The sequence below is a fragment of the Azolla caroliniana genome, unplaced genomic scaffold, assembly GCF_043228905.1.
Source record: "Azolla caroliniana isolate FFs.n. ecotype wild unplaced genomic scaffold, voAzoCaro1.0.p SCAF_4, whole genome shotgun sequence".
Classification (NCBI taxonomy): domain Eukaryota; kingdom Viridiplantae; phylum Streptophyta; class Polypodiopsida; order Salviniales; family Salviniaceae; genus Azolla; species Azolla caroliniana.
This window is the reverse complement of record NW_028230439.1, coordinates 8,090,679-8,117,970: the sequence shown is the minus strand read 5'-3', so window position 1 is coordinate 8,117,970 and position 27,292 is coordinate 8,090,679. Positions and strand designations below refer to the sequence as shown.

General features: G+C 36.4%; 3 protein-coding genes across 3 annotated transcripts; 1 reads left to right on the top strand and 2 right to left on the bottom strand.

Moving 5' to 3' along the window:
• Positions 1–10,993: 10,993 nt before the first annotated feature.
• EMB2735 (embryo defective 2735) lies at positions 10,994–19,384 on the top strand. The gene is made up of 5 exons (XM_087317741.1): positions 10,994–11,096; positions 12,659–12,825; positions 13,001–13,160; positions 18,842–19,135; positions 19,195–19,384. Exons 1-4 carry the CDS (start codon positions 11,066–11,068, stop codon positions 19,060–19,062), a joined length of 579 nt encoding a protein of 192 aa, XP_087173867.1. The 5' UTR covers positions 10,994–11,065; the 3' UTR covers positions 19,063–19,135; positions 19,195–19,384.
• Positions 19,385–21,981: 2,597 nt separating this feature from the next.
• On the bottom strand, positions 21,982–23,223 carry LOC147865029 (cytosolic isocitrate dehydrogenase [NADP]-like). The gene is made up of 7 exons (XM_087318600.1): positions 23,133–23,223; positions 23,011–23,045; positions 22,785–22,927; positions 22,438–22,560; positions 22,283–22,355; positions 22,082–22,089; positions 21,982–22,018 (listed from the first exon to the last, which is right to left on the bottom strand). The coding sequence occupies exons 1-7, from the start codon at positions 23,221–23,223 to the stop codon at positions 21,982–21,984; spliced, it is 510 nt and encodes a 169-aa protein (XP_087174726.1).
• On the bottom strand, positions 23,133–26,564 carry LOC147865028 (isocitrate dehydrogenase [NADP]-like). The gene is made up of 11 exons (XM_087317740.1): positions 26,425–26,564; positions 24,921–24,964; positions 24,739–24,848; positions 24,375–24,412; positions 24,201–24,278; positions 24,065–24,118; positions 23,886–23,987; positions 23,710–23,801; positions 23,535–23,638; positions 23,326–23,394; positions 23,133–23,248 (listed from the first exon to the last, which is right to left on the bottom strand). The coding sequence occupies exons 1-10, from the start codon at positions 26,474–26,476 to the stop codon at positions 23,376–23,378; spliced, it is 693 nt and encodes a 230-aa protein (XP_087173866.1). The 5' UTR covers positions 26,477–26,564; the 3' UTR covers positions 23,133–23,248; positions 23,326–23,375.
• Positions 26,565–27,292: the final 728 nt, after the last annotated feature.

Below are 27,292 nucleotides of genomic sequence, written 5' to 3'. Positions count from 1 at the left end.
GAGAATGGTGGCGGAGGAAGAAAAACATTCTTCTTCTTCTGTTCATTTTGATAAAAGTAGGATCTTGACTTCTTAATCTTTCTTGTCATACCCTTGTTGAAGGGGACATGTTTTTATTATATTCTTCTCTTTCTCTCTCAACTACCTTTTGCGTTATTGTGTTTTAGGCGTCTTGAGCATTTGGTGTAGCAGGAAATACACAGGATTTTGAGTGTAAGGCGACGAATCAGCCGATGCTGAGGTCTTTGCAATCTCCCTCTCAGAAAGGAACCAAAATACACCTTCTGTAGGCAAATTTCTTTCCTAAAAATAAGGATTCTTTAAACTCTTCTTTGTATTGTTTGTGCATTTCGTTAGTTCTACTGATTGATGCACATGCAATTGGAAGGTGTAGAATAAAGAAGGAGAAGAAATTTGAGTCGGATTAATAATTGCCTGTAAAAGAAAAAATAATTAGAAAACCTTTCGAAAATAGAACCGACAGAAGAACAAAAAGAAATGCTTTACGTGATTAGAGTATCAATGGCTTATCCATCAAAAATTAAATTTACTCTCTCAAGTTTATTGGAAAAGATGTATACACATATACATGACAACTTGATTGTTTTAATATGAGCTCTCTTTAATTGGGGATTTCATTGTATCCTTCTTGATTGTGAATTTCATTTTATGCTTTTTGATTTTTCTAACAAACATATACAAAGGTTCAACTTTTCAAATTAGAGAAATCACCTGCACTTGACTGTAAGCTGATCTAGGCTATGTGAAAATGCTCTCTTACAATAGCTGGCTAACTTGGAAAACATGGCAATCAGGCTCTACTATATGAAAATGCATGCACTTCACATAGTGAAGTTGACTTTATAAATTTCCCTCATAAGATACTCAACAAAACATTTCTAGTTTCCTGATTGCATTGTATGGTGATTTAGCCAGCACAGGAAGCTTGTACGTAGTTTTTTTAATGATATTCAGAAAAAGTACTTTCTAGCCTATAAAGGGATTGTTTCAGTTTGGGAATATTCAATCGATCTGCAACTTTTACTTGTAACGGAATGTCTTGTCATTAACTTATTCCATGTTTTATCTTGCCTTTGCAACACAGGACTCGGAAAAGATGCTTCTCTGAATGTATATGGGATTGGGGAGATGATCAAAGAGGGCTACAAGATAGGAGTAATGAGATATTAGTAAGGACTTTGGCTTCTTCTCTAATTGCTTCTAAACTCTTGACCCATGTCTGTATTCTAGAAACACTAGAAACAAAGGTGTTGATTAACCAAACAATGATATACAAATCTCATATTTTCAATCTCGACCTATGTTTGTTTGCTGCTCTAATATTATATTATATTTGACAATCAAGCATGAAATTCTTTAAATTATCGTTAAGCATGATTTGATATAGAATTTATACTAGCAAATTGTCTATTGCTTCTCTATCTAACTAGAAATATTACCTTCAATTCAACAAGAAAAGCTAATTGATTGAAAATATCCGAACATTTGAATTTTTAATCACGGAACTCTTTAAGCTACCTCGAGGTACATTCAATGATAAAATAGTTTTGAATGGTTCATAATGTAGCTAATTGAACGTTTTGTGGGCCTTCTTGTTCATCCCTAACTGATTGAATCATGCTTTGCTCATTTGTGTGGTTTTGTATAACATTTAGCTGGTAAACTAGATTGATTAAATTATATTATGGAATTAATTAATTTCGTATGAAGATAATTATTCACGTGAGGAGAGGAAGATTATGCTTAAGTCAAAGGCTATTGAACTTTGATCGAAAGAAAGAAATATGAACCGTGCACTATAGCTTGATAATATCTATTATAAAATGGAGCTATTGTTTGTTAAGTTCAAAAGTCCATCTATGTTTGAGATAAGGAATACATATTAGTTTACAATAAATTTTGGTAGTCGTGGGAAATGTTATCTATTCAAACCCACATAACAAGATATAATTTAGCCTAGCTGAAAGGGAGTTTTTTCCTCACAATGTGTCTTGCATAACCATGCAATTTGAGTACTCCCATTAGTTCCATAACAGTTTATTGATTTGTAGAACTTAAAGAAGGAAAATGCCGCCCATTAAGAACAAATATTGGGATACATGTTGCCTCAATGTCGCAAGAAATCAAACAGGAAATAGGAGTTGGAATTGTAAATTTTGCAACAAACATATGCATGGGTCAGCAACACGAATGATTGCTCATTTAATTGGAAACCTAGCCATGGAGTAACGAAATGTACCAATGTCCCCAAGGAAATGTTGATTGACCTTACAACTTTGTATGGTAATTGTGGAAGCCAAGCAATTGGCGAAGAAGAAGATATAGTAGCAGAGATTGACTCATTCAACATGCATGAACAAGGTATAGACACAAGCCTACAATAGGTGTCTTGATTACTAATGTTTAAATAATTGTAAATGATTTATCTTGAATTTTTTTCTCTTTTAGGTGTTTCTACCTCATGCTCATCTACCTTTCTTGGTGAAAGTCAAAGCATGTCATGTATGGGTGGTGGTAGTCGCCAACCATATCCACCAGCAATTATAGTGAAACAACAACCATTGCGTAAAGGACATGTGTTACAAATGCAAAGGAAACAACATGCAAACATTATGGAGGTGAAATGTATCATTGAAGCAAATTTGTCATTTAATCTATTAAAAACACCATGTTGGCGGAACATGTTAGAAGCTTTCTCTACAATTGGAGAGAAACATAATGGAGTCACATATAATTACATGAGGACGAAAGGCTTGAAAATTGAGCTAATATCCTTGCAAGCAAAGTTAGAAAGGGTAAAAGGATTATGGCCCAAGTATGGTTGTTCTATATTAACAAATGGATGGGTTGATGTTTCTCATAGGCAACTTGTAAATGTCCTCGTATCATCTTGTTATGGGACAATGTTCCTCAAGTCCATTGATTGTAGCCATGCTAATACAACACCAACAGTTGATAGCTCTTAGTTAGCTAAAAGAATTTCAGAGGCAATTAGAGAGGTTGGTAAGGAAAATGTGGTCCAAGTCATTTCAGACAATGCATCTAGTTGTGTTTGCATGGGGGTCTTTGCAAGAATCAGAGTTCCCTAATATTGTTTGGACTCCATGTGCAACCCATTCTTTGGATCTGCTTTTGGAGGACATTGGTCAGTTGCCTTGGATGAAAAGTATTATGTTGAAAGCAAACAATATCGTACTTTTTTTTTGCAAGAAGAGGAATGCTAGGAAACTTTTTTCTGCTCACAGTAACCTCGCCATCTTGAGACCTTCCAAGACAAGGTTTGGTGTGATGTACCTTGTCATACAACGTTTGCTCAAAGTTTGGCATCCTCTTGAGCAAACAGTGGTGAGTGACATGTGGAGGTCTTGGTAAGATTGCAATAAGCCAGGTGCCATGAATGTAAAGAACTACATCCTTGATCCTACAACTGAGTCCTCGTTTCAAGTTGTTTTGACCCTAATGGCACCATTGTATAGTGTTTTACGACTTACTGATAGGGAGGGATCCACTATTGGTTTGTTATATGAGTTTATGCGAAGAAGCAAAGATGGTTTAGCAAAAGGAGTGTAAGAAAACATCCCCCACAAATCCAAGTAAGTTTCATATTTATTTTAATTTTTTATGGTTTCCTAGCATTAAACCTCCAAATGTTTGCTCATGTTTTTAGATCAAATCATTTTGTAATACCCTTTTAGGCACGAAGATGTTTTGAAGTTATTTGACATACGATGGAAATGGTTCAAGAGGCCGATCCACCTTGTAGCTCATTTGTTGCATCCGATGTGGAGAGAGGAGGCTACATTTATTAACCCCGAGTTAATGGATGCATGGATGAGCTATACAGAAAAATTGTACTCGACATTTGAATGTGATATCTTATTTCGTGAATTGCATGAATATCGAAATGGTATGGGGACATTTAGTTATGCATTAGCACGTGAGGAGATATCTATGATGACGCCAGTCACATGGTGGGAAAATTTTGGTGGAAGAACTCCAAAGCTCCAAGCATTAGTTGTCCGCATATTAGCCCAAGTAAGTGTCAAGTGTTGAACAAATGATCAATTTTATAGTTAAGTTCTAAAATACCACACTTTTGTGTACTACATTTTATTTCATATTTTGTTTTCTATTAGGATTGCTCTTCTGGGGCAGTGGAAAGGAATTGGAATGCACATGCTCTCGCACATACAAAAAATAGAAACAAACTAAAGCTAGCGCAACTTGAACAGTTGGTATATATATTCAAGAGAACTTAAGGCTAGTTCGCAAGTTTGAGACTGTGAATGCATCTCCAATGCATGTATTGTTTTATTCACTTTTTATAATTTATATTCCTGAAATTTCGTTAGTACTAGTAAGCAGTTATTGCCATAGACACATTAGTTTGTGATACTGAGAAGTTAAGCTTTTATAAACTTGTTTGCAGGTGAATCCAAATGAGATAGATGTCTCTAAGACTCTTGATATTCCATCTATTTGCCATGACAATGATATGGATAGAGAATTCTATGAAACTTATTTTCAAGAAACAATGAGCATGAGAAGAAGGACAAGGAGCATGACAAGATCACATACGACAACATCAAGCGATGGAGTCCCTACTAATCGAATACGGAGGCAGAGGCCAAGAAGAGATGATGGGCGGTCTTCTTGTAATAGGAGAATAACAAGATCAAGTACATTTGCTTCTTTACCATTAAATGATCAAGATGATGTCAATGCAATAGAAGAAGCAATTCATACAAATTATGATGATCTTACGGACGAAGAACCTGTGTTGATGTCATCAACTAACACTGAATCTAATGATGAAGATGGTGATGGTGATGAGGACAAGATCTAATGACTAATACTTCTATTTTCTATACGTTATTATTAAGCTCAATAGCCTTATTATTAAATTGTGAATTGGTTTCAATGATTCAGTTGTAGTTAATACCTTTGAGGTGTCATTTTGGATAATATCTGTGGTATAGTTGATGGGGTTGGCTATGTAGTTCCTGAGAACATGATGGGTTTTGTATCAATTTCACAACTTTATAGAGTTTTGATGATTTTGATTCATCATTCGCAATGAGATAGTGTACACATATTTGGCAATGGTATAGTGTGTTTTCATATATTCTTGCATCACTGTGTATACTAAGTGAATTTCAAGGTAAGCATAATATGTACATGTATGCTATATAAATGTTGAAGGCAATGTATGATGTATACATGTACAATATCCAATATGTATACAATGTGAGCCAAGCAAGATGTGCATTTACTAAGTGAACTTTCAATATATTGCTTATTGTATATACTGTGATGAAAATTGTTTGTTTTTTTGTGTGGATCATTTGTAGATTGTAGGAAGGTGTACCATCATTCTTAAGTGGTTTGCAGCTGAAACTCATAGTTCTGACTGAGAAGCACAATCAACAAGAATAAGAATTAACTAGAGGATGACTGAAGTTACAAAGCTTTGTTTAGGTGCCATGATGGTTTGGGCTAATCACATGATGGTCTGGTCTGGGCTGTTGATTTGTATCCTTTTGATTCTCATATTTCCCATCTTTTCTTGGCATCATAGATTTCTTAATTGTAGGTTGTAAATGGTTTCCTAGCTTTATTGGTGTGGAAATTGCCACACCTCAAGTATGTAAGAAGTCATGTACATATTTTTGTATTAAAGTGATAGGCCTGCTCGATTTGCCCTTTAGTACTCGGAAACTTTTAAGATGCAACTACAGCCATGGAATGCTTCGTTACATTGCATATACACGGTTACAATATTACAATATTACAAATATGTTTTAGGAAGGTAAATAAATATTTTTTAGGAAGGTTTCAAATTCTAGAAGTATTTAACGTATTTAACGTACTATACGTATTTTATGTATTTTATAGGTATTTAACATACTAAAAAACGTATTTAACGTATTTTTAAATTGGGAGGTACTATACTCGTATTAATACGTTAAATACGTATGGTATCAGTATCGTACCTAACGTACCTAACAACCATGGACTAAACCACGTCTTTTACGACTATGTTTTTGGAATTGCAATGGATACCCATGGAATGCGGGATTCGGCATAGAGGAGTTCATCGATGACTCAGATATCACACTTCTTGTTGAAACATGGGAGCATGATACTCAAATGATTCAAGGTTTAGGAAACTATAATGTACACTCTTTGATATGGGAGAAAAATCCAAGACAAAGAAGAGGACAAGGAGGGGTGGCATGTTTGATTAAGAAGGAAATAGAGACATATGTGTCAATCGTAAAAAGTGATGAACATAAATGCTACATATGGCTCAAAATAGAAACACCTAATGATTTGCCCACTTTTGTCGATGGATGTTACATTCCTCATCAAGATTCTAACTTCTATGCTTGTTTGGATAAAGATCAACCTTTTGCAAATCTAGAAGATGATATTGCTTATTTCAAATCCAAAGGGGAAGTTATTGTCTTTGGTGACATGAATGCTCGTACAAGAAGTTTCCAACTTGATTCACAAGAATCTTTCATGCCGCATATCAAGGATGCAAGAGGATATGCAAATGTATAGTCGATCTTCTAGCGATGAAAAAGATCTAGACCAATTTGGGAAACTACTCCTACAAATGTGCAATAGTACTGGATTGCTTATTGCAAATGGTGTTTCCTTATGGCCCAATACTAACGGCTTTACATGTAGAAAACACAATGGAAATAGTGTGATTGACTATGTGCTACTTTCCGAAGGTATTTTGGATCGTATACATAAATTCTCACTAGGGGAATGGACACCGGAATCCGATCATAGGAATTTATGTATTGATCTCAAATGTATGTGTAGGTTTGATTGTGAGAAGGTCATTGAAGATAGTAAACAAACGCACTTGAGCATGAATCTTAAGCGAGCGCCCATGTATTCCAAGATGGTTGAGGATATGTTACAAATGACAAAGACACAACATGGTGCCACACTAGAATGCAAATGGGAAACTTTTAAGAATGTCATTCTCTCTTGTACAAACAAATGTTTTTCGACCAACTGCACATCATGGAAATGCACCAAGAAATGTAAGAAAAAATGGTTTGATAAAGAATGGCATGAAGCTCGAAAGTGCCTTATGGTTTTGGATGTAGTTAAGGATAAAGAAAATTACCAAAAGCATTTGCATGACTATAAAAGGCTTATTCAAAGAAAGAGATGAATATGGGAAGTTACTCAACAACTTCTCCAAACGCAAGAGAAAGCACATGCATGTGCTAAATTTTGGGGAAATCTAAAGGGGAAACATGTTGAGAGTTATGGTGACTTAACTCTTCATGACTTGTCTATGTATTGTAAGAATTTATATGAGTTATCTCTTGCCGGAAAGATGATGTGTTATGTTTCTCTTTCACATATGTCTCCCTTCTTTACAATTGAAGATATATGCATAGGACTTAAGAAATTGGCCTCTCGAAAGGCAAGCGATCTTCAATGTATAAAAGCTGAAATGCTCAAATGGATGGGAAAGGAAGCACATATATAGATATGCGATATGTTTAATGATGCATTGCAACATGGTATGTCGTATGATTTGACTACAAATTGGATCAAACCTTTACATAAAGGTGGAGATGTAAATAATGTAAACAACTATCGAACCATCATGGTTGGCTCATTAATGGCAAAACTATTTGGATGTATAATGGAATCAAAGATAAGTGTATGGGCAGAAAAAAATGGTAAGAGAGCTTATGGACAAGCTGGTTTTCGAAAACACCATAACACCATTGATCATCTTGTCACTCTTCGAGTATTAATGGAGGAAAGTCGCCTTAGAGGTAAAGGTTTATATTGTTGCTTTGTAGACTTCAAGAAAGCTTTTGATATGGTACCTCGTGAGCATCTTTGGAGGTGGATGGAAGAACTTGAGGTGCCAAGTGAATATATGCTTGCAATTTCCCGAATTTATGAGAAGGTTATATGTTGTGTGTGTATGAGAGATAGACTTTCAGATTTTTTCTATAGCACTATTGGTGTTAAGCAAGGATGCCCACTCTCACTAACATTATTTGGTCTATGCATTGATAAATTAGAAGAAATGGTTACCAAGTTTGTTAAGGAAGAATGTGTTGAAGAAGTTGCCATTGGGAATTTTGTGATTATGCTTTTGTTATATGCGGATGATATAGTGGTTTTTGCAAATACTTCAGGAGATGCACGAAAGCTTATGAAGGCATTGGAAATTTTTTGCATGCATACTAGATTAAGTGTCAATAGCTCTAAAACAAAGACTATGCTTGTGAAGAGTCAAAAAAGAGATAAACCATGCATTATGTACAACAATGAGCTACTTGAATGTGTGGAAAGCTTCAAATATCTTGGCCTTGAAGTTCCTTCAAATCATAAATGGAATGAATGTGCTACACGCGGCTTAGAGGCAGGTAAGCGAGCATATTATGCATTTGAGAACACATGCAATCTTGGAGATATTAAGTGTTGGGTCCTCAAGAAATATCTTTTTGACACTTTGGTGACCCCGGTTCTTCTCTATGGGTTGGAAGTATGGGGCGGTAGCATCCCTAAATCTACGTGGAAAGAGTTTGAAAATGTCCAAAAACATTTTCTTACAAAGTTTCTACAAGTTAAGAAACAAATGCCCTACACCCTCCTCCTCCTTGAGACGGGATCACTTCCCATTGAGATCATGGCCATGGAAAGGGTTGTTGAATACATGCTTAAGGTTCAAAGAATCCCCTCACATCAACTTCCTAGAATTGCATGGGAAGCAAGCAAAAAGATCCAAAAGACACATAAAAGCAAAACTTTGTGTTCCGGTTGGATGCAAGATTTAGAAAAATGGTTTGGTAGATGGGATGCAAGACACTTGCTTCATGATGCGTCACTATATTCCGTTGTAAATGAGGCCTTTTTGCAACGCCAATGTATCATGACATGGGACAAATGTGGTGGTTCACGCTTCACACATTATACTACAAATGTTGCACCTAACTACAAAACCGTATTCTTCGCGGAATGGGGAAGCCGTACACATCGATACATGTTAGAGACCATCCCGATATCTGCCATTCGAACCATTGCTTCCATGCGACTTAGCTCGCACGCATTGAGATGTGAGACGGGGTGTTGGGGCACAAGTGATGAGAGTGGCCGACTATGCACACTTTGCCCTAAACAAGTTCAAGAGTCTAAGTATCACACTTTGATACAATGCTCTCTGCCTTTGATCATATTCGACCATGCTTTCCACATCTCTTCGATCGAGCCCAATCCTTCCATGAATTTCTCTCACAACCACGATGTGCACTCTCGATTACAACATTCATTGGTAAAGTTCTTGAACATCGAGAGTCGCTACTCACCTTCACATGTATCACGTGAAATGCAATATTTTTGGTCTCATAGGTCATATTTGACCTCCGAAGACATTAATATAATCTATCAATCTCTCTCTCTCTCTCTCTCGGTGAAAACACACAATTATGTTAATATAAATGTGTGTAAAAAACACTACTTACAATGGGTGTGACAATGGAATATGGTCACCCACTAATTACACTACATGGGTAGTGGAACATGTTGAATTGCCAATAGGCAAGACAAACACTCCACCAAGGAAAGAATTTCCACTTGCTCAAATAAAGAAAATTGCCACATTAGTACTCCCTTCAACTTTCGTAGACATGCTTTCACTCCATGTCTACCATCGAATACAAAAGCATTGCGCATATTATCTCTCTCTCTCTCTCTCTCTCTCTCTCCAAAATGACCCTTGCCCTCCAAGCCTTGATTTTCTCCTACAGATGCTTGGACTTGGAATGTTGGCACTTGTTCAACCCAATTGGCCTTCCCCACTTGTCCGATTAGCTATCATACAACAACCAAGGGCTCATTGGCATGGGTACACGAGCTTGTAGAGTTATGGTAAGCTAAGGTTGATAAGAACAACTTGGTAAAAGCGTGTACATACATACATACATACATACATACTCGTGTTGGTGTTTTCATTTTCTTTTGGGTCCTAATGTCACTTCTCTTTCTCACTTGAGGTCCTCTCTTTTATGGAACCTCTTGCTACTCTTGGTAATTTACTCTTTAAAAATCTAAGATAGCAAAACCAATGTTTTGTTGAACAGAAGAAAGAAGGATGTCGTCGTGCCCACGGTCTCGGCGTTCTCCTTCGACTCAGCCTCAGGTTATCGCCTTAATCCCTGTACGTCCTTCTGTTTTATCTCTTTTTGAAATTCATCAATTAGGTTGTTTCTGATTTTCTTAGAAATAGTTGTTTCCTTGGTAGGTTAAATTGTTCCTCTTTTGAGGGGTAGGAGGGGTCTATGCTTGTTTTAATCTGAACGGGACGGCGGAAGAAGAAAATAGATGAATAAAGAATAGGAAAGAGAAGAAGTATCAGGAAATTGTGAAGAAAGAATTGGAAAAAGAAGAAAGAAAGCAAGAGAAAAGGAGGATGGAAATAAAAATATCAGGAAGGAGAATACATGGAACAATAGGAAAGTAGGATAAAGTGACAAAATCTGTAGGAATTCAACTGAAAATTTATATAATTCATTTTTGTGTTCTCATGGGCAGCTTCACATTTTCAACTGACATGTAGTGAATAATTGTGCCCAAAGAACATTGATAGTGGCCAGGTATGTTTGAGTGATGGTAACTTGTAAGTTCTAAATTACATTGTTTATTCTATGGTCATATGATATCAATGTACTCATGATACATGTTTCCATGGATGATTTTTCACTGTCTGGTGTAATGATGATATTTATCACTATACCATGTCCAGGGAGTGGATGTGGGGAGAGAGAAAGAAAGACAAATATATTAATGTCTATCAGGGGCTAAAATCAGCCTTTGAGACAAATCACTATTACAAATATGGGTGAATTCATGTCATAACAGCTCTAGGTTTCCTAAAGCTTCATCATCATGATCTGAATGTGCAGATTGGACATGGTGCTCATGGTATGGGCCATGTGCCTTATACCATGGCACTCACGATGTGCTTTCTCAGCGGCATTCCTCTGCTCGCTCTATGGTGACTCCTCAGGATGTTGTTAGTGGAGGTAAAGAGCTATGGAAGAAACTAGTGATGTGAGAATGTTGTCATAGATTTCGTGATTAATGCATTGAACCATTGGGGTTATGAACAAGGAGAGTTCATAAGAGAAAGGGAGAGGGACGACCACAAACAAGAGATGGAGACCGTGTAGGAGTAAAGAAGCAGAATTGAAATAGTATATGATAAATTATGTTCTATTAAATTGGGACTACAATATTTCATTTACCAAAGTTAGAATATTCCACCATAAGGATGACAACTTTATCTCTGCCAAAATCCAGCTCGAACCTTGACTTTGATCTTAAATACCTTTCTTGATGAGCGAGCTTGATTTATTGATTGCTAGATGAATGTATTTTTCTTGATACCTAGATGCTTCGATTCCTTCTCCTTAAATAGGTGTTCGAATAAGAGTTCATGTGATGCATGCGATGTGTGATTGCCTCTTGGCGCACATGTGTTAATGTGTGATGCGTGAAAACCATGTTGACTGAGTCAGCATGTATGCAATACTACATAAGACATAATTATAATGATGAGAATATAGAATTATATAAATATCCTAAAGGTTCACACTTGGTGGTTGATATGCGAGGTTATAGGTTCGAGCTTCACACGTGACACTTGCAATACTATTTGAAATTGTTTCATATTGTGAAGACGTTTTGAAGCAGTTGTGTCACAACATCGTTACATTCCTAATGGGGTGAATGTAAGGGTTGATTCCCTGTGCTTTTGAAGCTTGAGCAACATTTGGCCAAGGTGTTGTGGGTCAGCTTTCTCCATCATTTGTTGAATGGCAGTGGACTCCACATCGAGGGCAGTATACTTCTTTCTGATGTGGTTGAAAACAGGGAATCTACATAGGAAACATTCATTGCTTGTGATCTCTCCTTCAAACAAATTTGCAGAATCTTTTAGCACTAGGTATGGAAAGTGCTCATCTTGTCCGATCTGTAGTTCGTGGAAGGAAACTCTGATTTGGCCTATTGCTTTATGAGCACTATAGGGCATGTAGATTTCCATGAACCTTTGTCTCTGTATGAATCCATCCTCTGAAAAGTTCATGAGACGATCTTTGAAATGACAAAGAGGTGGAGAGTTTTTTACTTTTTCGGATGTCAAGTACCACATATAGCATCCTCTAAAGTCCAAAGAATAGTTAAGAGACAATCACACTATTACAAGGTACACTAGAAGAGATGTAGAGAGAATGTTCTATGAGAGACTGATATGATTGATTCATGGTAGTCTCTAAGAGGACTAAGTGTATACCGTCTCTTCTCTATTCTTTGGAAAATGGGACACATATCTGTCAATATCAGATTTTCAATCGCAAGAACATACTATTCCATCAGGTGATGTATTAGGTTTGTACACCTCAAATGAAATATGAGCATAGCAAAGGGAACATTTATAGTAACAAGAATAATCACCAGGATCGTATACGTCTTTTGTTTGTTTTCTTTGTCTTGTTAACCTGTCGAAGCTTGTTATCTTGCAGGTTTAGCATTTTTATGTTTGTGAGAATAACAGCTTTTTACAATTCTTGGCATGTTTGTATAGGTTGTATCTTCTTCATAATGAAGATAGTGGCAAAAACAAAGTATTATTGGAGAAGGTTCTATAACTATTGGTGTTACGATTTCAAGGAAATAGCTTTTCCATCTTCATTGCCAGATCCACCGGGTACTAAACAATCAAGAAAACTTTCTTGGAAGGATCATGTATTTGTAAGCTTCAGCTTCCTTGTACTTCTTTTAAATAATATGCTGCTCCAATCCAAACATGCTTAAAATAAAAAAGTAGCAAACCATACATAAATAATCTCCATATTAACATTCACATATTTGTTATAAGGTTTATGTACCATTTTGTCCATCCCACTTACATGCATGGTGTATTCAGGTTTGGAAATTAGCTACCAGTATCTATGCCAAAAGTTGGAAAACGCATGATATAGACATTGATGAAGAATTTGAGCTTGCTTGTAATCCAAACAAGAAAAGAGCAGAAAAGAAAGAGGAGAAAAAAGAACCACCAGAGCCAACAATGATTGAGGATTTAGGTATATTGCAAGCTCAATTTATTTTGGTTTACTCAATGAGTAATTGCATAGGAGATTCTATTATGTTTTTTTTTTCCCATTTTGAACGTAAAGCTATTGTACGTACATAGTTGCACAAACTTAGCCATTTCCCATTTATAAAAGTAGGATACAGCTAACTCAGCTACCCAGTTCTTTTTTTCCTCACTGACACGCTTTTTAATGGATTCGCTAAGGAAGATGCTTACAGGAAAAAATTAGAATATTACATTGCAAAGTCAACCCTGAATCTTGAGTTCAATATATGGCAAAAATGCCTATTGATTGTATACAACCTTATCTCATTACCAACATGAGTATTAACTCAATGTTGAGTTCAATATATGGCAAAAATGCCTATTGATTGTATACAACCTTATCTCATTACCAACATGAGTATTAACTCTTGTAGGGCTGTCACACTCCGTTGCACTTGATCACACAAGCTAGGTATTGAAGTTGTATGACGACATCAAAATGCATCAAAGATAAAGGCATGTAAGGTATACAATGAAGGCCTAGTAGAGGATGAATATCACTTGCTTTGAACATAGTGCAGTTCGTGAAAGCTATGATGGCATATTAAGATGAGGTGATAACTTGAGTGTCGTAATTTAAGACAAATCCTAGAAGTTTGAGCTCATATGTGTATGCCTTATTCACACATAGACTTTGTGCTTGAAGTATGAGTATTCCATCTTAGGAAGGATACACACATCAAGAAAACTTGTGTACTCAGGTCCTATGGGTCAATAGTTGTCTCTTTATAGATACTAAAACAAAATCAATCTCTCTCTCTCTCACTCACTCACACACACATAGACTTTGTGCTTGAAGTATGAATTATCCTTCTTGGGAAGGAGACACACATCAAGAAAACTTGTGTATTCAGGTCCCATGTCAATAGTGGTCTCTTTATGGATTCTAAAACAAAATCATAGACCACGATCTCACCACCCTTGTCATTGACAGATAAAGGCCATTATCTCCCGCCACCAAAGGTGCTTCCCTCGCATCGGAGAACTCTTCATTCTGGATCGACCTATGCTAGAGATCTTTCGAAGATAAAAGTTACAGTTTGTCCATGTCCTCCCTATTCTCTCTCCTTGGGTGGTTTAGGGCAAGCTTTCTTTAAGTGATTCACTTCACCAACATTTTCAATTTTTACTTTTGCTTCAATTTGATTCCATCAATGCCGATCGCACCCCTAGAAGTCCGGTGGCGTCAGAGAGATGTAGCATTTCCAATTTTTACTTTTGTTTCAATTTGATACCATCTGCCTTGGCTAGAAGAATTGCCCTTCTTTGATCAAGCAACGGGTTGGGATGTTTCAAAAATTGCATGGTTCTCCTTTGAATAGAAACCTCCTTGCTCCTACATTGAGGATCATTGCACACTGCCACAGGCGATAAATGATCATAATCAGCCCATAAACGCTCCAGTCCTATCTCCCTGCCAAACAACATCTATCTCCTGCTCAATTTGAAACACTCTCATGTTATTTTCCCTCCCAACATAGGTTTTCTATAATTTCTCCCAAATTTTCTTCACATTTTGAATTCCATCAATAGTGGTGGCAATTGATGGTCATGTTATTTTCCCTCCCAACATAGGTTTTCTATAATTTCTCCCAAATGTCCTTCACATTTTGAATTCCATCAACAGTGGTGGCAATTGATGGAACCATGGAGTTGAGAAGCCAAGTATACAATGACACGTGGGCAACTCTCCATGTGTTCCACTCACTACTCATTTTAACATGAGGTTCTTTCTCTTCTCCTGGCAGATAGCAATCAAGACCTCTCCTTGCCAAGGCACTCGTAATCTGACGTGAACAACTCAAGTACGTGGCCGGTCCATCGAGTTTGAAGTCAACTAGAAGGAATTTAAGTCTAGGTGGTGGTTGTGTTCCCGTCACAGCTCCAGATGCTACAATATCAGCCTGCTTCATGTATTTCACCAATGTTTTCACCTTATCCTCGTTCAATTTTGACAACACCTCATCCATCTTCTGAATCAAGACTATCTCTTCTCTTCTGATTTCTTTTCTCAAGTCCCTCTCAATCACATAGCACTGTCATCCTAATAGGAGAAGCCCCCCTTCCTCTCTTCGATGTTATGACGGTGCTGTTTTGACCGCTGTCGCACCAGCAGAGGGGTGGATCTAGGGTTTGGCAGAGCTGCAGGGGACCAACAACCAGCAACCTCGCTCTGATACCAAATTGCAAAATGAACATTCTCCTTTCATTTATTCTAAAGCATACACATATATGTTACCACGGGAGAAAGAAATAAAGAAATATTAAAGTCTTTTAAGAGGCCAAAATGGCTTATAAGACCAAACAGGAGATTACATCTTGAGTGTTGTCTTGTCTTTTAGAACAAATCAAAATAAAATAAATATTACTCAGTAAATATAAAAGTAAATAAGATAAAAGAGACAAAAGCATCTGGTTTTCAGCACATGTGAGATTCTCAAGTTAGATATATTATAACTTTTGTCTTCGAAAGATCTCTAGCATAGGTCGATCCAGAATGGAGAGGCCTTTGAAGTACCTGTGACAATATTGCTTTGTCACCATCCTTGTCATTGGCAAATAAAGGCCATTATCCCCCACCATTGTAGGTGCTTTCCTTGGTTCGGGGACCTCGCCATTTTTGATTGACCTATGCTAGAGATCTTTTGAAGACAAAAGTTAAAATATATCTAAGTTGAGAATCTCACATGTGCCAAAAACCAGACTCTTTAGTCTCTTTTTATCTTATTTACTTAGTAATATTTATATTATTTTGATTTGTTGTTCTCAAAGACGAGACAACACTTAAGATGTAATCTCTTGTTTGGTCTTATAGGCCATTTTTGCCTCTTAAAAGACATTACTCTATCTATCTATCTTTCTTTCTTTCTTGTTTGGTTTCATAGACCGTTTTGGCCTCTTAAAAGACATTAATATATCTATCTATCTAACTTTCTTTCTTGTTTGGCCTCCTAAACTATTTTGGCTTCTTAAAAGATGTTCTTTCCTTCTGTCTCTCTTGGAAAGCATACTGCTCCAATCGACAAAGCAATATTGTCATTTGGCCATAACATTCATATAAAAAAGACTGATGCAAATTGTTGTGCAATAACCTCAACCATCTCTCCCATTCTTCCTCTGTCCTTTCTCTCGTCTCATAGATCACACTTGGTCTTCAGTGGTGTTAAAACAATATCTATCTATCTATCTTTTACTTTCTATTTACATTTTACAATTTCTCTATTTATCGTTCTTATTGTGTTCTAGGCTTGCTGTGTTTTAGGGTTTTGTTCACATTGCATTTTTAGGGTTTATTCCTTGTTCTGATTTTAATGGTTGTTTTTCTTACATTTTAGGTATTTTATATTTATTGCAATTTTGGGTTCCTTTTCTATTTTCTCTTATGCACAAGTAACCATACCATATCAATCTCCCTCTCAACCACCCACTTCACTCCGGACAAACACTCTTGAACACATGACAAGTCTCGAGAAGTTGGATGAACATGTAACAAACCTTGCAAAAACACTTCGGGATTTAATAAACAAACAAGAACTCAAATTACATCAATTAATGCCTTATAAGATTGAATCTTTGACCTTGATGAAGACAACAAACATCTTCAAGTTAAATATGCAGCAGTAAAGATGAACATCACCGAGAACAAAGAGGGCAAAAGGTAACCCTAAACCTGAGAATATCAAATCTGAGTTAGAAAAGGGTGGGTGAAACTTATCAAAGAGGAGGTAAAGGTAGAGCTCTCTGTAGCCAAAGATGGTGAAGTCAATAACCTATACGACATCAAAGCTGAAGTAAGGGAAGGTTGAGACGAAGTTCTCAAAGAAGTAAAAATGGAAATCAAAGCAAAAGAATATGGATGGGGGAAGGTAGCCTAGAAGTGGGTGCAATGACAAGGAATTGATCTTATGTAGGCTACAATTGAAGTCAATAACCTATACGACATCAAAGCTGAAGTAAGGGAAAGTTGAGACGAAGTTCTCAAAGAAGTAAAAATGGAAATAAAAGCAAAAGAATATGGATGGGTGAAGGTAGCCTAGAAGTGGGTGCAATGACAAGGAATTGATCTTATGTAGGCTACAATTGAAGTCAATAACCTATACGACATCAAAGCTGAAGTAAGGGAAGGTTGAGACGAAGTTCTCAAAGAAGTAAAAATGGAAATCAAAGCAAAAGAATATGGATGGGGGAAGGTAGCCTAGAAGTGGGTGCAATGACAAGGAATTGATCTTATGTAGGCTACAATTGAAGTCAATAACCTATACGACATCAAAGCTGAAGTAAGGGAAAGTTGAGACGAAGTTCTCAAAGAAGTAAAAATGGAAATAAAAGCAAAAGAATATGGATGGGTGAAGGTAGCCTAGAAGTGGGTGCAATGACAAGGAATTGATCTTATGTAGGCTACAATTGAAGTCAATAACCTATACGACATCAAAGCTGAAGTAAGGGAAGGTTGAGACGAAGTTCTCAAAGAAGTAAAAATGGAAATCAAAGCAAAAGAATATGGATGGGGGAAGGTAGCCTAGAAGTGGGTGCAATGACAAGGAATTGATCTTATGTAGGCTACAATTGAAGTCAATAACCTATACGACATCAAAGCTGAAGTAAGGGAAAGTTGAGACGAAGTTCTCAAAGAAGTAAAAATGGAAATAAAAGCAAAAGAATATGGATGGGTGAAGGTAGCCTAGAAGTGGGTGCAATGACAAGGAATTGATCTTATGTAGGCTACAATTGAAGTCAATAACCTATACGACATCAAAGCTGAAGTAAGGGAAGGTTGAGACGAAGTTCTCAAAGAAGTAAAAATGGAAATCTTATGTAGACTACAATTGAAGTAGAGAATATTAAGCATGTGAGATGGCTCAACATGTGAGTCACAGGCATCCTTGAGTTACCAAATGCCAGCCCTAAGTGAAGAGGAAGAATATTGTCTCCAAGCTTGGATACTTCAAGGAAGAAGCCACCAAAGCTTGAGCATTCATTTTACAATTTTGAATGAATTAAGAAAATTTGTCATCTTGAAAAAAACTAATCACACCACAGGTTGGATGGACCCCTATCTTAAATCCAGAGCCTTATACGGCAGAAAACATTATACCACCTTTTCATGAGCAATGACTTGGCCACTGCCTGGTGACGTATTAGAGAACCTGGATCCACAAATATGGCATTTTCATTTCCCACACCAACCCGCCTTTCCACCACCAGTGGAGTGTTGCCTTACTACCTCCGCCTTCATCACCTCATACAAGGTTGAGAAGTCCATCTGGTGTCATCAGAGTCCTATATATATCTAGGAGTTATGTTTACAAACATGAATAGGCAGCTTTCTGTGACTGAAGCCGCCAAGGATTGACTCACTCGAGGATATGCAGCTCTAGCCATGCTAACAACAATGCCACCAGGCACACTTCTAGGATCCCTGTACCAGAAAGCATGATATTGAACACCATAGTCACCCCTGCCTTCATGTATGGTGCAGCCATATGGACTCATGCACAACACTTAGTCAAACATCTTTTCTTAGATAAATATGTCATCTGGTTTCAGTATTTAATATAGCTCATAAACAGTATTTAATCTTGCAAATAATATTTTATTATTGGCATGTCTTCTGGATGTAAATAGCCGTAGCAGCAAAAGCTGGAACTGAGCACATTAGACCTGCACTACATCGTATATATATGACTAAAGCGTCTGCCTATCGGGATGCATTGACGAACTTTGTGCAAGGATATCAAGAAGGTCTTAAAGAAATCTTGAACACAGGTCCTAAATCGAATGATGGAACTGATGTTAATACTTCTGTAGACTCAAAAACTCCTCTAAAAGATGAGAAAGTACCTTAAAGAAAGTAGAGTTGCCAAATTTCGCTAAAATTCATGACAGGTAAGAATGTTGAGCTTTTTAAATTCTCATCTCATGGGCCAATTTTGGCCATAGAAGACGTTAATATATCTTTCTTTCTTTCTTTCTTTCTCTGTTTGGATACCATGTTTAGGATGGTTTGCTGACAGATTCATCTTATTTGATGACAAGAGAATGTAATATGCATGTGATGTATTTGAATATGCATAGTCATGTGAGTTTTTGTTTTGAGCATACAAATTCATTGCAAAGATTTATAGACAATTTTATTTATGAAATTTGGATTGAGATCCTTACAATTCAGTTGTTCTTATTACTAGCATCCATGGGGATGTAGCTTAGTTGCAAGTTTGTCTGGTTAAGACTAGAATGTCATGTATTCAATTTACATTCCACTGCTGTGCCATCTAGTAAGTAGTGAGATTTGAACCCCGCTTCATGTACTAATAAAGTTATAGATACAACCTAAATGAGAAAAAGCAAATAGTGTAACTAAGCGGATGTATCTCAGTTTGTATATTGTCTGCCAAAAATCATGTGTTGAATCCCTACATTTTGCAAGGTCATTTAGTGAATTAGTGTTGGTAAGATTGGAACCCAGGTGTGCGGATTGATAAAAACTTGGCATATCATTTGATAAAGTATTTACCAAGGTCATCAAGTAAATTAGTGTGATTGGTGAGAATCTGCACTTCACTTTATGGGTTGATAAACTTATGGTAGAACACCAAGAAAAAAAATGAAAGTGAAGTAGGTTAAGTAATGGATGTAATTCAGTAATATGGCCAAAGATCTTTTCCAGCCCCTACATTTTGCAAGGCCATTAAGTAAATTCTTGGGATTTGTGAGATTTGAACCCAAGTAAGTGTATTGGTTAGTTGATAAAATTGCGATTTATCATTTATACCCAAATATGGCAAAAATTTAACCGTCTTTTGGCTAAGCCAATCACAATGGTGTCACCACAGCATTTGACCAGGCTTGTGGGGAAGGCGCACACCATGGTTCAAATTTTGAATGTGGCAGATCATCTATCAGCTAATTACTGCCACTGACCATGGTAATACAAAATTTAATGTGGCAAATTCTCTACCAGCTAGTAACTGCCACTTACCACTGGTACCACAAATTCTGAACATGGCAAATCCTGTATTGGGTAGTAACTGCTACTCATCATGTTACCACTACAAAATTTGAATGTGGCAGATCCTCTCAGCCAGAGTAAACTTACTTTGTAACGGTGAAGTCTCTCAAATTGTCGAATCAGCTTTAGGGGGAGATGGATGAGATTTTTAGCATTCTCCAAGATGGACAAAAATGGAGGTCGACTAGAGTGCATCAGGATCTGGTATTCTTACATTTCATTTCATAGATTTTTTTTGTGCACCAGGGTCTGATATTTTGAATATACTAAATATCCGTACGGTTACTTGTGATTTCTTGGTAACTTAAACACAAGCTACTCGTCTATCTTATGCACATAAGCATGATGGATAAAGACAGATTTGAAGTACCCTTCATGATGCATCTCTCTATCTATTATTGATTAATCTTATGTATGCTTTGTCGAAATTTTCACGAACATATTTATTCCCAGCAATTGTGTTTATATGCCAAAGATTTATTCTGGTTTTCAGTTCTCATGTTTCAATGACATTAAACACAAAGCCACTTGCCGCGTTTGTGCACATCAACGTGATGCATAAAGGCAGCCCTGAAGTACCACTAGCAATGGTTCCTTCCAAAATTTCGTTATTTTATCTTTTTATGCTAACAGCTTAGCTAGTTCCATGTTTAGTGAATAGATTATATGTGAAACAAGACACCAACATAAACAGTTTATAGTTTAGATCATTTGCCATCTTTATCAAGTTATATGCAAAATCTAAGCTATACAATCTTAATTCTTTATGAAGTTATAACTTGAAAAGTTATAAGTTATAAGCATGAGATTGCATATGAATAAATATGAATAAATATTCCTCTGGTTCAAAATTTCACTCATTGAATGTAATTATGGATGAAATTGGATATGCATAACAAAAGTTCTTTCTGTCTCTGACCTCCATTTTGGTACAGCATCAATTTCAGGCTTTCAGTCCATTTCAGTCCATTTCGGTCCATTTCAGGATTTCGCTTTGAATTCCAAGACACACCCTATATGATTCCTAACTGTGGCTTTTGAGCCAATTCTTAATCCATTTTTAACATTTCAAGTCCTTCCTGATTTTGATTTCCAATAATCCATTTTAAGGAAGATGCTGTTTCCATTCTTAGATGGCCTATATACTCCATTTCTAACCTTTTCTGTTCCAAGCCTCTTTCCATCTTATTTGTGAGCCTTCCTATGTTCCGAGATGCGCGTGGATGCTTGTCTTGGACTCTGTAGTACAATTAAAATCAATTCATGTACTTCACTTATGTCCTCATACCATTGGATATGTGAATTTAATCATTTCCACCATAACAAATAATCAATCATTTTCACCACAACAAATAATCAGATATGTGAATTTATCTCAACAAATTATCACATATGTGAAATTTGCCTGCAACGCTAAGAAGGTGAAGCATATGATTAACAAAAAACTCATAAATCAATTGTAAAAACGCACTCTGTATAACCTAATTAAATGACAAAATTTCAGTAAATCTCATGCAGAAATATACATCCTAATCCATGCTTAGGTACAAAATTTAACAAGATGAGATACTCTTATAAAAACTTGTTTGAAGAAGATAACAATAAGAATGTGTGGCAGTGAAGCAGTACAAATAAAATAACAAAACCTCAGAAATAAACTAAACAAATGAAAGCATTCATAAAAACTTGTGAGGCAGTGACGTCATACAATAACATAACAAAACTCAGAAATATACTAAAAACAAATGAAAGCATTTTAACCAACAGCCTTTTTCTTAATCAAGTTGATAAGACTGAACAGAATTAAAACTAAAATAGAAACTGAAACATTTTGAATCAACTCTAGTGATCATTACCCAATGAACTACAATCCTAATGTTATAAATTAATGAAATGTTTTAACATTTAAAACCACCTTGGGCTCTACGCAATATCCTGATGCCTTTATTGTGGTAGTGTTGACAAAATTGTTGATTTGCAGTGTTAGAAAGAGAGAACACAGAATTGAGACCTTAGGAGAAGCTATTACAGAATTAGCTTACAGGATATCATTTAACCAGCTTCTCCACCAAGCTCTGGGAAACAGAATTAATAAATTCTTCAGTGTTCAGATAGTGATCACGAGACAACCTGTAGTTTGAACAACAAGGTTGGTTGAGTCTAGAGAAGAAATAAATAATAAGTTGATAAATATTTCTTGATGACAACTTACTTAGAACCATAAATCAGTAGAGCCAAGTCCTTGGTCATTTTTCCAGCTTCAACTGTCCCCACACATGCAGCCTCTAACTTATCACAGAAATCCTTCAAAGCATCATTTCCATCTAACTTTGCCCTAAAAGACAAACATATATTTGATGTGAGGGTCCAAATTTGAAGCTAGAACCCACGAATAAACATTAAAAAACCCCAAATGTCCAAAATATATGCCATTGTAATCTATTGTCCAGCATTTGTTCAGGGCTAGTTGAGCAAGTATATGGCAATTGATTCCTTTTGCCTTCTTTTTCATATGATATATATGATAATTTGAACAAAATAAAGACCTGGCTCTACTACCTGTGTGCAAGACCACGACTCCATGCAAAGATGGACGCAATGCTATTGGTGCTTGTCTCTCCACCCTTTTGGTGCACTCTATAGTGTCGAGTCACTGTACCATGGGCAGCCTCTGCTTCAATTGTCTTGCCATCAGGGGCAATCTATATCAAATCGAAAAAACTTTAAAGTTCAAAAAATTTGAGGACGTGAAGGCCACTAGGTCATAACAATAGTAGAAACTTACAAGAACTGATGTCATCAAACCAAGGGATCCAAAACCTATTGATTGTAATGAAATCATTCAGTCGTTAGTTAAAACATGGTCACTTCTAACCCTAACAATGTCTCTTATGCCATTATCATTACCTTGAGCATGTAAATCACTTTGGACATCACCATCATAATTTTTGCATGCCCACACATAGCCACCTTCACTTTTCAGAGCATAAGCAACCATGTCATCAATAAGTCTGTGCTCATACTTGCCACACAACAGGAGTTAACGAAAATTAGCTGCAGTAAACAGTTCCTCGGAAAACCAAGAAAAACGTGATCTCACCAGATGCCAGCTTCTTCATATTTGTCCTTCCAGCAGGACTCATAAACCTCCTAGAAGATATCTTTGAATCTGAGAAGTAAGTATCGTGATGTCAGATCTCGTTTTTCTTTGTTTAATTATCTATAGATATTTTTTGATATAGGTCTCTACAATCTTTTTGGTCAATATTCCACATTTGTCAACAAGAACCATGTACAACACAATATTACCTTCCATCATATTTTTTCAAGATGGTGTTTTTTGTGCTCAGGTAAAGTGGCCATTTCTTCTCTAATGCCATGGCCATAGATGCCTCAGCAAAACTGTGAATTGACTGCATATATTGCATAATCAGCAACATAGATCACAGAAAATCAAAGGCAGAATGATAGGAGACGAGATTACTTCATCTGTATTATACATGCTCAAGGCTACTCCACCAGCACCTTCAAAATTGAAAACTTCTAACTCTTCTGTTTCCCCATCTTTTGAAGGAACTGCCATAAATATACATGTACTTTAATTCAATGTGCTAAACTGCATAGAATTACGGAACACAAAAAACGTTGACACTATTATACCAAAAACTAGCTTCAATTTCCCAGGCCCTTTGATGACCGTATCAGTCGCTCTGTATTGATCACCAAAAGCATGTCTCCCAATGCAAATTGGTTTCTTCCATCCTGTAGATGATCAGAAGTGAGAAAACTTTAAGATATTTAAATTCATTGTTCACAAGTGGAAACCTATTGATATCGACCTGGGACAAGCCTTGGCACATTCTTGCAGATTATAGGCTCGCGAAATACAGTGCCTATTGCAGCATCAAACCAAGGAAAGTCAGGTCATGCCTTACATGATTGTTGGGGATGACTGGTCAACAATAATTCATATACCATTCAAAATATTACGAATAGTGCCATTAGGGCTTTTCCACATGAACTTCAAACCAAATTCCTTTACTCGTGCTTCATCTGCAGTGTCCTCGCAGTATCCAACACACATAATTCATAATATTCGAGGAAAATCAATTCTATTCCTAGTATGAATTAAAAGCAATTATAACACACCAGGAGTAATTGTGGCACATTTGATAGCAACATTATACCTGTTTCAAAAGAAAGCAAATATTGAAAATTTTAATGCAATTCTCAAAATCAAAACTCTTAAAAAGGTATCTGAACATATGACTGTAGGCCACAATGCTTGGTTTCAGTGAAGTTCAGCAAATACAGATCCTCAGCCTTATTCTAGGGCACATCATCATTTAACACAATGAAAATCTCAATCATGATAAAATTGGAAAGAGTGAAAGCTTTTGAAACAAAAATTAAGCATACAGCCATATTGACACCTGATGTGTTAATTTTTGTGCAAAGTGCAGCAATAAAGCTGCAAACGATCTTTATGCAACCAATTCTTCAAAATATTTACTTTAGTGTAGCCAAAGCTGACTCTGTTGTCACACGATCATCGGTGGCATCTCGATGTTCAAGGCTTAGATCAAAGTATTTTATGTCCAAATCCAAGAATGGTAGAATGAGCTGCAGAAACGAGTTCATGATTCAGCTTCCATTAATTAAGTTCAAGTAAAAGATCATCCAAGTGTAAAATACCTTATCTTTGATCATTTTCCAAATAACTCTCGTCATTTCATCACCTGGACAAGTGGAATAATAGAAGAACCTTTTAGAAATGGATGATGCAAATGTCTGTACACCAAATTGAAATTAGCTAATACTAAACCTCATAACAAATTAGATCAATCTTAAAAAAAAGGCAATCTATGTTAGACAAACATTTATGACAGGTGATCCAAATATATGTACACCAAGTTCAAAGTGACCAAGACTATACTTCATAACAAATTAGATCAATCTTAGAAATACAGTCAATCTTTGAGTTATCTTACTTCCAAGTTATAGCGCATTTACAATAAAGCCGTCAAATTTTCATAACATATAAGATTCAATCTTAGTTGTATGATAATCAATTTGTGGATGTCTTACTTATGTTAAGAACCACAATCATATATCTTATGAAAATGGCTGGATAAGTGAAATACTTGTTTTATAGGCTGAAAAATCGTAAGTTTAGGAGGTTCTTGACCCGAAATTTAATGAACAACATGCAGTGCAGTGCATCAAGATGCATAAGACACTGTTAATTAAGAGTCAAAGCCCTCTTTCTCACAACTAGTGCACTTTTAGCTTTCACTCTTTATACGATATATATTGTAGTTTTGACAGATACAGAAATATAAAGTTGTAGCATGTGCATGTATCCATTTACCACACGCTGCTACCTCTTTCTTAGCTACAAAAATATAAATCTAAAATGTGAAAGATTTTTGTAGTGAGATTTATCCATGAATGGAAGGACTCCCATTAATTTCTCAACATTTCTCCAGCCAAACAGGAGCCATTAAAATTGGTAATCTCACACGGATCCAGGTTAAAACTCAAATCTATGAGGATACTTCCAACTCTGACAGTCATTTGGAAATTTTAAAATCACAAAAGTTTCATATGAACACATAAACATTCAGACATTTGTCAACAGAAGAGCAGCACAGTCCCCAACAGATAGGATGAAGAGCTATTGGTTACAAACAATATATCTGGTGACTATGCTTTTTACATTAAATTGTCTTGTTTGAGAGACGCAAAAGTGCAGAATGGAGTCAAAGTTACGTGAAATTTGCTAATTTCAGGACAATTTTTATTATTTTATGTTAAAGAGTTTCTTATTTGTGAGCAAGATGAAGGGAGATGGAATTCGTATTACCGCCATACTCTACAGGCGCAAACATGAAATTTCAACGCAATAACACATGCGGATAACTTCCAAACAATCTACACGTCCCAGACAGAACCAATACACATCACTGTTACGGAGATGATCTAAAAAAACAAAGCGAAACAAAAGCTAAGTAAAACAAGCAGCAGGCAATGAACAATCAAGGACTAAAGCAAGGGAGGTCTGGAAATAAGACGAAGATCTAGCAAAAACATATATATGTATGTATTTGTATATCCTCGTAGAGCTACAGATGTAAGATAGATGATGATGATGATGATATATTAACATAGAGAGAGAGAGAGAGAGAGAGAGAGAGACCGTCCATTTCGACGACAGGATTGTGAATCTTGATCTTCTGGAAGGAAGCCATGGCGTCGGAGAAAGAAGAGGAAGAAGCTTTGTCTGTCTTTCTTTCTTTTTCTTGGTCTTGTCCTTCTCGTTCTGCTGATGGTGATGGTGATGGTGATGGTGATGGCGATGGTGGTGGCGGAGGCTTTGTGTGATTAGTCTACGGTGGGGAGAACATACGCATACATACATGTATATACATACATGTATATACATACGTATATTTATACGTATATATATATATATATATACGTATGTACATGCATCACAAATTCCCGCTATAAATAAATAAAGCAAAATATGAATATGTAATCATGTATGTAGTTGTACATACATATTATGTATAAAGGAACCCAAGCCATTGCCTTTCCCCTTTTCTTTTTTTATCTACTGATTAGCATGCCGGGTTTTTGTCTACTGATTAGGTTTTTCTTCCGACACCACTTGCCTCCCTCGTGGTTACAATGTGGGGGATATCACTACATTTTCAATCCTCATCAAACTCTACTAAATTTTTAATCTTCATCAAAATTGGCTTGGGCCAAACTCTACATCAATCTCTATTGTTTTTTTTCTTCAGTAACGCTTATATTACTAGTGGGAAACCTCAAAGTGAGGTGCAAACCCACAAAGAATAAAGAGAAATATGTATACAAGTGCCGATTAGACACTAAAGTGCTTAGAAACACTCAAAGTAAAGAGTGCAATTTTGTAGTGCGATGTCTCTAAGTTGTAGACAATCAAATAGAGATTGCCTGAGGGATTGCTTAAAGAAGCTAACTTCATGTAGTTGGTTTTGATCAAAGACCTTATTATTGCAGGCCGTCCAAATGCTCTA